The following is a 10,176-nucleotide window of genomic DNA, read 5'->3' as shown; positions in this document are numbered from 1 at the left end:
AGAATGTTGATCCCGCTCAGAATGTTGGTGCCTAATACGAGCCAAGAGGCATCCGGGGAGTTGTAGTTTCGGTAGAAATCCGGAACTTGAGGAGTGATTACAGTCACCCTGCCTCACCACGAGATGTCGCCCTTCGGTATGTATGGTGGGCCTCACGCTGTACTCTGGAAAACTCCAATGGACAAACAACAGTCACGAGTGAAACCAGAGCTACTTTGACCGACAGATACACTGCTCAATCAGAGACGTCATTGTACATAAAAGTCCGCCTACTATCTGTTTATTGGCTAAAAGAATGGAATGAGGTTTCTGTGAGCCAATGGGAGAATTCTAGGAAACTAGGCAGTCAAGTGACCAGGACGGGTTCCAAACATCATTGGCCAGCTTTCGTTGACTGGCGGGCCTTGCTGCCAATAAGACCGGCGAGCTTGCCAGCCTCCTGGGAACTCCCCCACAGTGGGCGGAGTCAACGTGCCTTTCCCTGAAAGGCCGCCTCCCGGCCTTGACAACTCGCTTCGCGCCACCATTGGCTTTTGCGCAGAAGCGACACTTACGGCGTCCAATGACTGCGCAAGGAGGCCCCCCGGGGCGAGGCTCACTCCGCGGCAGACCCGTTCCTCGTTCCCATTGGCTCCTGAGCTCGAGCGGCGGCGCGGCAGGCCAATAGGAAGCGGCGCGAGGGCGTGGGGAGCAGCCCCCGGAGCCCGGGCGGGAGGTCGCTCGGGTCGGGTGTCGCCTGAGAACCGGATGAGGCGGCGACCGTGAGGCCGAGCCGGGAGCGGGCGTCGCGCCGAGGGCCCGGGCGGCGGGGAGCAACGGCCGCGGACGGCGCGGCGGGGCCGGGTGGCGTGAGGGCCAAGAGGCGGGCGCAGGGAGCGCGGGCCGCTCGGGCCGGGGGGCCGCCGGCGCCATGGGCAACCGCGGGATGGAAGAGCTGATCCCGCTGGTCAACAAGCTGCAGGACGCCTTCAGCTCCATCGGCCAGAGCTGCCACCTGGACCTGCCGCAGATCGCCGTGGTGGGCGGCCAGAGCGCCGGCAAGAGCTCGGTGCTGGAGAACTTCGTGGGCCGGTGAGCGCGCGGCGGGCGGGCGGGCGGGCGGGCGCGGCGGCGGCGGGCGGGCGCCGAGGGCGGCCCGGGAATGCGCGCCCTGCGCCTGCGTGCCCGGCCCGGGGCGGGGGCGGGCCCTGCGGGTCCTGCGTGTCCCCTTCCCGGTCCCCGGCCCGGTCCCCGCCGGCTGACCGGCGCCCCGCGCCTCCCTGCCGCCCGCCTGGGCTTGTCCGCCTGCCGGGGCCCCCGCCCTCCGCGCCGTCGGTGGGGCGCCCCTCGGCTTTCCGACCCGTCGCCCCCGCGCGGGACGCGGAGAGAAGCCCCCTGCGCGCCGCCCCCCGGAGCGGCCAGGGTCTGTGAGCGCCGGGCCCGGCCCCCTCGGTCCGCGCCTCTGACAGATGGGCGCGGAGGCTCCTGCGGGGCGGGGAGATGAGCCCTGCCGCCGCCCGCCTGCACTTGGGAAGTTTCTGTCGGAAACTGTGGCCAGCGCGGACAGAACTGGGCCGTGGCCTGCAGCCCCGGCTCGTGGGGTTCCGAAGGGAGGGGTATCTGCTTCTTTTCATTTATGGTTTTTGTGGGGGGGCTGCAGCGATAGCACGGTGGTAGGGCGTTTGCCTCGCGCGGCCGACCCGGGTTCGATTCCTCCGCCCCTCTCGGAGAGCCCGGCAAGCGACCGAGAGTGTCTCGCCCGCACAGCAGAGCCTGGCAAGCTCCCCGTGACGCGTTCGATATGGCAAACACAGTCACAACAAGTCTCACGATGGAGACGTTACTGGGCCCGCTCGAGCAAATCGACGAGCAACGGGAGAACCGTGCTACAGTTTGGGGTCTTAGCCGGCGTTGCTGGGGCTGACTCCTGGCTCAGTGCTCAGGGGCCCCTCCCGGCAGTGCTAAGGGCTGTCTGGGGATCGATTCTCAGCCTCTTTCTCTCCTTGGCCCCTTCCCGTTTTGTTTCCTTCCTGTAACCCTCCCCCAGGTCCTAGAGTCTCTTGCTGTGCGCCCCTCCCTCCCCCCCCCACCTCTCCCCATGTTGGGAAACGCTGGTCGCTTAGTTTCCCAGAGTGAATTCACCCTCCTGCCCACCTCACCCTGCGCCCAGCGAAATCTGGGGGCGCTGTGATCGCCTTGGAGGCCAATGGGGAGGGGCACGTCGGATGGTTCACTTCAGGAAGGCCAAAGATCGGGGTAGGGGGCAGCTGAATGGGTTTTGCTCCTGAGAAGGGGGTGCTGAGCCAAGTCGGGGTTCAGGACCCTCGGGGCGCCCTCCGGTTCCGCAGCTGGTTTCTGGCGGGAGTGGGGGAGCAAGGAAGGACTTGGGGCAGAGTCTAGCGTGGAGTTAGGGGCGGACTCTGGGCTGGGGCTCTGTCCAGCACGGCTGCACACTGCCCGCCCCAGGTCTCGCTGTCGTTGCTGTGTCGCAGTGTCCCTTCCCTCACACGGGCTGACCCGTCACCCCAAGGCTGATTGGAATGTGGGTGTGCTCTTGAGGCCGGAGCCGGATCACCCACATAGTACAGAGCAGTCCCCAAGGCCCAGAGCTGCTCTGGGCAATCGAGTGAGGACTTTTGCCGTGCTGTCGGGGGGGGGGGGGGGGGGGTTCAGTCTTCCTCACCTGCTTCCCCCTAGCCTGGCTGTAGCGGCCCCCTCCTCCGGGAAGCCTGCAGTGCTTGCTGCACCTCCAGCACCCGATTCAGGGCCCTTTGCGCAGAGGGGAGAGGAACGGACTGCCTGGACCAGGCCTGGCCGCCTCGCCAGCTTTCCTTGCATGTATCTGGACGAACAGCGCCGCTGAGCACTGGTTCCCAGGAGCTGTGAGGACGTGATCACAGCTAGTGTCTCCGCCCTCTGGCTCTCCTGAGCCTTCAGACCCGCCGCCCAGGCACCTCCTCGCTGGATGTCTGGCTCCCCTTCACAGTGCTTCAGGATGCTTGCATTTTGGGGAGACTGCCCTCCTTGAGGGGGCTGGGGGGGCTCCTGACAGTGCCACGCTGGGGCCCCCGGGGATCGAGCCTGGGGCGCTTCCTCTCCCCATCCGTGCCGCCCTCGGCTGTAGGCTTGTCTTTCATTAAAAGATGGGATCTCGCCTCAGAGTCCGGGGTGCTGCGGTTCTTGTCCACACCTCAAGATCTTTAGGGTCTGGTGGAGTTGGTACACACTGCAGGCAGGGGGCTCGCTCCTTTCTGGGGGGGTGATGGCAGGCCCATGGGGGGCTGTAGGCCTTCCTGGGGCACCTCGTTGGAGTGTTGTCACCACTTGCCCCCAAGGGGCTCCTGTCATGTGCCCAGGAGACCCCAGAGCCAGGGAGGAGGGCCTGGAGAATGTTTCTGTGTGGATGTGAAGAGCAGCAGGGCCCAAGCTTGGGGTGCAGCAGGGACCCCCGCAGGTCTGGCTCTCCACCCCCCACCTGGTGCCCCTCGCGCCTCTGGGGCCTTGATGTGTGAGGTCCTGGATTCCATCTCTGGCACTTCCGAAAGAGAATGAGAGATACTGAGGCCCGCTGGGAACCGGATGAGACCAGCTGGCTTTCCAATGGGGGGCAGATAAAGAGGGGGCACAGCTGATAGCAGATGCCTGGGACTCGGGGAGGACCTGGGGATGGGGGCACTGAGCTGCTGCAACAGCAGGGGGAGTGGCCTGTGCAAAGGCCCTGAGGTGGGAGAGCGGTGCCTGGGAGTTGCAGTGGGTGCAGGCTGCATGCACCCCTCCATTCCGACTTTGCTTGTCACAGCGGCAGCAGTGGGGGGCTTTGAGTGTCCAGCTGCTTCCTCTGCAGGGTGTAGGACCTTGCAGAACCAGTGCTTAGCCACCCGGAAGAGCTCTGTGTTGGCATGTAGGCAGGGCGCCTTCACCGGGAGATGCTAATCTGAGACCTTGGGCCCACAGGGCCCGCCCGGGGCAGGCTCTGGGCCTCTGTCCTTCCATCTGTTTCTTTGACCCACCTGCAGGGGTCACACCCTGTCGTACTGCCTTGCAGGGTGCTGGGGACCAGTTTGCGGGGCCAGCACTTGGTCCCTTCTCCTTGGCCCAATTCCTTTGTTCTTATTTGTGGTTGGGGGCCCCACTGGGCAGTGCTCAGGGAGCACGCCGTTTGTGCTTGTTGGTTGCTTGGGTTTTGAGTCCTCCCCAGCAGTGCTCAGGGCTGACTCCTGGCTCTGGGCCCAGAGATCAGGGATGGGATGCCCGGTGACCCAGCCCAGGTCAGCTGTATGCGTGGCCACGCCCTGCCAGCTGTGCTGGCTGGTAGGTCTAGCCGTGCTCTGGATCCTGTACACTCAGCCCGGACTCGGGTTTGGATCTGGAGCCGCGGCAGCCATCAGTGTCACCATGTGCCCCGGCCCTGGGCCCCTGTCCCATTACTCGACATCCCCTCTCTCTGGAGCCAGGGGTGGAGGGTGGGCAGATGTAAAGGCCATGGGGCTGCCTTTGGTTCTGAGGGCTCAGTGGGAACAGTTCCTGGTTCCTTTCTGAGGGGGCAGGGGAGGGGCGGGAGGGCAGGCCGCTGGCAGGAGGGAGCTGGTCCAGTCTGCGTCGGAGTGAGCTGGGCCTGGCAGGTGGACAGTGACGGGTTTATGGGGTGAGACATCCCCAGTGGGACAGGCCAGGGCTCCGTGGCACCTGCTGGCACCCCGCTGGTCCTTTGCAGGGTGGGGGGGTGGATCCCAAAAGGAAGCTCTCTCTCCAGCTGTTGGCATCCGGCTCAGAGCTGCCTTTGCCAAGCCGGTGCCCGACGTGAATGAAAACGCGCAAATTACAGGCCTGGCAAGTGCGGGCGCCCGCCAGCCCTTCATTTCCTGGGGTGGCCCAGCGCGCTGTCATTATGCCAGCAGGGGCGGGGGGAGCACTTAGGCTGGGGGGCTCACAGGTGCCTCTCCTGGGGGGAGGTGGCAGCTCAGAGGACTGGAGCCGGGATTTTAGCACTTCCTGGACTAACACTCCCGCCCCCAGCACAGGCGTGGCCCCCAAACCAAAACAAACTGAAGACCTTTGTTTCCGGATTGGGGTTTGTTTTGTTTTGGGGCCACACCTGGGCGGGGCTGGACAGAGGCAGAGAGGCTTTAGGACCAGAGAAGGCTGTTGCGTTGTACGGGGCCAAGCCTGGGGTGGCCCCCCAAACCTGAACTTTGGGGAGAATGCCAGGCTGTGCCACAGACCTCACCAAAACCTCAGCAGGCGCCCCAAGTCCTGGGTCAGCCATGCCTCTTGAAGGTCCCATCTGGGCCACGCCTCAGTACTCAGGGGCCTCCTGCCAGCAGGGCCCCGCCCCGCCCCGCCCCCTCTCTCCCTTGCTTCCCTTGTATGCCCCAGCCTGGTCCTGCAGGAAGTCGGTGCCCAGCTAGGTGGGCATGGTCCACCTCCCACACTGGGGGCCCCCTGCTGGCTTTGCCATCCCTACCACATCTTAGGGGAGTCCTTCCGTATGGAAACATTTCATATGGAAATGATGCTGGGGGTCACGTATGGGTGTGTCTCAGATGCTGGTGCGGCCCTCTGCAGCCCAGGAGGCCTCACTTGAGAGGCACATCTGGTGCCACTTTGTGTGGGGAAACCCAGCCGTCAGGGTGCCCCCACCTGCTATCCCCCCAGAGGGTATCTAGTTTCCTCCCTAGGCAGCTATGAGTTTGTGCTCCAGAAGTTTCTGGAAGCAGGAATGATCCGCGCAGCGCCCTTTGGGGGTGGCCCGGGCCCCTCCTCCCCTACCTGGTGTAGGGGTCCTGGGGGTGCAGGGATTTCTGTCTGGGACTGGGCAGGAGACACGTGTGCGCACAGGTGGTGTGGGGGCGCAGGTGAGGCTTGAAGTGAGGGCGCCCCGTTCCCGGTGGTCACCAAGGCCAGTGGGCAGCTCTTCAGCCCGGGTCTTTGGGCACTTTGGGCCCCGCTTGGTGGGGAACTGCTTGGTGGGGCAGTGCAGGAGCCGCCCCCCACCCCCACCCTGCTGCAGACCTGCGAGGCGTGGGGGGCATCCGCCTACGCGCCTCCCAGTGATAAGCGCCTTCCTAAGAGCGGCGGGGCCAGCGGGGACTGACCCAGCTGATACGCCCTGGCACGGCTGGCCACGCGCAGGGACACAGTGACGACTGTCCAGCACGGGGGTCTGTCCCCGGCCAGGGACCTCTGCTTCCTCGCCCACGGCCAGCTGCAGGAGCAGGGCGGGGGGGGGGACGCTCCCTATGTCCAGATTCCTCTCCTGAAACCCCTGCACCCCCAGCTCAGCCCGCTGAAGAGCGAAGGGCTTCCTGGAGGGGGCGGCCCCCCCACCTCCCGTCAAGGCGGAAGTTGCTGAGGCGGAAACCAGCAGGGGCTTGGCCCAGGTGGCGCTGCCCCGGAACAGCCTGGCCCGGGTGACGGCCGGGCGGCCCTGCCAGCACCAGTGGTCGAGGGGTCACAACTGTGACAAGTACCCAATTCTTCCCTGGCATGTGCCCACCTCCTGCTGCGCCCCCTCCCCTGCCCTCTGCAAAGGGGCTCCGTCAGATCAACCTTCAGTGCAGCCCCCAGGACCCCACCTGGCCTCAAGCTGTGCTTGGGCTGGGCTTCTGTTTGGGGTGGACCTGGGTTCCCCACGCCCCACCATCCTGCTGCGCTGCCGGCTGTCCGCCCCGCCCCCAGCGCCCTCGGCTTTGCAAAGCTGAACATTTTTCTTGTTATCTGTAGTCACTCTGTCTTCCCGCAGAGCTGACAGGCCAGTTTCACTTTTGCTCCTTTCCCTGCGCGCTAAACTGTTTCAGAAGCTTCACAGGGCTGGGGTAGACCCGCGGGGGACGGGGGACGGACGGGGGACGGACGGGAGACGGATGCAGAGGTGGAGCGCACCTCCACCCTCCCTGCTGCCCGGGCGCCTCCTGGTTGATCTCTGTGCCCCGTGCCAAGCCTGCAAATGTCCCCACACCCCCAGCCTGTGCCAGGTATAACTGACCCTCCGCCCCTCACCCCCACCTGCCACCCCCAGCCCCACACCCCGCCTGCCGCCCTACCCTGCCGCTCTCTGCCCTCACCCCCTCTGCGCCCTCAGACCCTCCCCCCACCTGCACCCTCAGACCCTCCCCCACACCTGCTGTCCTCAGACCCTGACCCGCACCTGTCCACCTGTTGCCCTTAGCCCCACACCCCTACCTGCCCCTCACCCCTACCTGTGTAGAACACACCCCAGGTATCCTGGCCCTCCCGTCGGTTCTGTCCTGGTAGGCTGGCTCCCCTAAAGCATCGGGGTGCCCAGCGTGGGCTGTTCCCACCAGGTCATAGCAGGTGGAGGTGGGGTGTCTTTCGGTGTTCAGAACTGTCAGTCTGGGCCCCTCCAGTGGGGGAGGGTATGTGGGGTCCGGGCCCCAGGGAAGTAGGTTGGGGTGGGTCTGGCTAAAGAGCTGTGTGACCAGGACTGCTCTTTGGTCGCCTTTTTTGCCTTTCCTTTGCCTGGGGGCTGCACTTGGTCATGCTTGGGATCCAGTTAGAACTTGGCCCTCACTGGCCCCAGTACTGTCTTCTGCCTGTTTCAGAGTACTTCAGAGAAGAGCTGGTAAGGTGGCCTTGCACGCTGCGCCCGGTGCTTGGTCCTCAGCACAGGCAGCTGTGAGTGCCCCACCCCTCAAAAGAAGAAAGTACTATTCCACAGCACAGCAGATAAGAACACAGCTGGGCTTTTGCCTTGTATGCGACTCACGGACTCTGATCCCCTCATGAGGACCCCGACCCCACCAGAAGAGACCCCTGAGCTCCCAAACAACAGAGAAGACAACCAGCACCACTTTTCTTTTCTTTTCTTTTTTTTCTCTCTGTTCTTTTGGGCCACATCTGGTGATGCTCAGGGGTGACTCCTGGCTCTGCACTCAGGAATCACTCCTGGCGGTGCTGGGGGAACCCTGTGGGATGCCGGGGATTGAACCCGGGTCAGCCTCGTGCAAGGCAAACACCTCCCCGCTGTCCTATCCAAGCCCCTTTTGGACCTGGGGTGAGAGTGGGCTGGAGCACCTGCCGCAGACCCAGGCCCGAGTTCGATAGCTGGGACCGCTGTCCTCCTGAGCTCTGCCCAGTAGAGCGGGCAGGGGCGACCCTCAGAGCACAGGCGCCTCCGTCTGCTCGCCACACCCTGTGCAGTGACGCTTTTATTCATTTCTGCATTTCCTGACTTCCCACAGGATTTCCTCCTTTTTTGGGGTGAGGGGGTTTGGAGACCCTCTGGGGTGTCGGGGATGGAACCCAGGCAGGCCTTGTGCAGTGCCAGCCCCCTCCCTGCTGTGCTGTCGCGGGGGCGGGGGTGTGTGATTATTTGTCTAGCTAGGAATGCGCGCCCCCGCTCTGCTTCCCCCCTCTTTCCACGCCTGGGCCGCTGTTCCTTCCCATGACAGTGCCCACCTGTGGTCCAGGTGCTGTCCCAGCTCCCAGGGATCTGGGGTTCAGCCAGGGCTCTCAGGCTGGAGTTGGGTTGTCGCTGCTGGCCCCACCCTGTGCTTCCTCCTTGGCTGCCCAAGCGCCCCTTCCCCACCCGGGGGGTCCCCCAGACTCCAGATGCCGGTAGCCTCACCATCCCAGGTGACATTGTGCTTCAGAGTGTCCCTGCAGACCCCTGGACCAGCTTCGAGTTTGGTGGGGGCAGGGCTGCTGGCTCCCAGCGGTCGAACCTTTCTGGCCTCAGTTTCCCCATCTGAGAAGTGGGGTTAGTGAGCCTGAGAACTGAATGTGAGGCTGCAGGTATCCCTCCCAGAGGGGGCCCCCACCTGCTGTGGCCCTCTGCAACTAGAGCTGAGTACCAGATCCCCTCCCCCCGACCCCCCAGATGCCTGTCCTGGCACACAGGTGTCCCAGGGTTTGTTGGGAGCCGGCTCTGGGGAGCGAAAGGGTGTGTGCATGTTGGCATGTGCATGCGGTGCGTGCATGTGTGTCTATACATGTATGTGGGCACATGTGGGTATACGTGTGTGTGAGTGGCTCCTTGCGTGACACGGGTGGCCAGGGCTGTCCCTTGTCCCGTCTGTACTGGGATAGGCTCCGGGAAGGAAGCCGCTGCCCTGGATGGTTCTGGAATGTCGGGCTGGGGTGGGGCGCTGCCTGGCTGACCTTCTGGGTTATGACATCCTGCCCCGTTGGGCGGGGGGCATTGGGGTGACATGCTCTGCACAGGGCGTCCACAGGTGGCTCCTAGACCTTGTCTGCTGAGAACAGGATGAGGACCAGGCCACCTAGGATGTAGCTGGGTGACTGGTCGCTGGGCTGGCCGTGGCGGGGCCATCTGCCATGCATGGGGCAGTGAGCACGCTGAGAGGCCCACAGGAGGGCACTGTGGTGCCTGGTACCCCAGCATCCTGGGGGGGAAGGGGTCCTGGCCAGTGGGTTGCTATGGGAACGGTCACAGCAGCTCCTGGTTCACTCAATACTTGGCTCAGTGTGTGAAGCCCAAGTTCCATCCCTGCCCTGAGAAAGGAGGCAGAGCGCCTGGAATGTTCCAGAGCTTCGGCTGTCCCCAGCTCCCACAACCCCCCCACTTCCCTGTCAGCCCAGCCCAGCCTCGGGGGCCAGGGGTACCTCCAAACTGCTTACACAGGCAAGGGCAGCGCACTAGCGGCAGAGCCCAGGAGGCCGAGGGGACAGAGAACGGGGAGGCTGGCCCAGGGCAGCTCTGCGTCACTGACCTAGATCCTGAGTTCTGGGGCCTGCACAGCTGGGCCAGGCCGCACCAGGAGTGGCCCCGGACCCCCTGCTTAGAAGGGACCTCCCCTCCCCACTCCAGTCTGGGAACATGGACGTGCTGCTGGGAGGGGCCCTAGGTTGGCCGGAGACCCCATCAGTGGGTTAGTGGGAGGATCACTGGGGGAATTGGGGCTTCAGGGAGGCTCCCCCCAGGACTCCCAGAGCCCAGGGTGGTTCCAGGTCAGGCCGTCACGTGCAGAGGCCCCGGGGGCAGTGAGGGCAGGTGACCGCAGGCCAGACAGTCCGGGAGCTGCTCCGACTCTGGAGACACAGGCTCTTTCCACACAAGCCCTCTTGGGAGCGACCTGCAACCTGCAGTACGAGCGCGCCTGGACTTTATCCCTACTTCTGTGGGGAGGTGACTGAGTGCCCCCCCAGGGAGGGCCACACCCTCCGCTGCCCCATCCCACACCCATCAGCTGAGCCTGCCAGGTGAGTGACGGGCGG

At 64.5% G+C, this 10,176-nt stretch overlaps 1 protein-coding gene across 9 annotated transcripts in view; it reads left to right on the top strand.

Annotated features, from left to right (window-relative positions):
- The first annotated feature begins 724 nt into the window (after nucleotides 1–724).
- The window catches only part of DNM2 (dynamin 2), a 35,089-nt gene continuing 25,637 nt past the window's right edge, over nucleotides 725–10,176 (top strand). For all 9 annotated transcript variants that reach the window (XM_056119868.1, XM_056119872.1, XM_056119869.1 and 6 more), the window contains exon 1: nucleotides 725–1,071. In XM_056119868.1, the coding sequence (XP_055975843.1) occupies nucleotides 911–1,071 (161 nt within the window). In that variant the 5' untranslated portion in view covers nucleotides 725–910. The remainder of the gene's footprint in view (nucleotides 1,072–10,176) is intronic.

This window comes from Sorex fumeus, unplaced genomic scaffold (assembly GCF_029834395.1).
Source record: "Sorex fumeus unplaced genomic scaffold, SorFum_2.1 ptg000041l, whole genome shotgun sequence".
In the NCBI taxonomy this organism is placed as follows: Eukaryota; Metazoa; Chordata; class Mammalia; order Eulipotyphla; family Soricidae; genus Sorex; species Sorex fumeus.
Note: the sequence above shows the minus strand (reverse complement) of the source record. Positions and strands in the feature narration are given on the sequence as shown.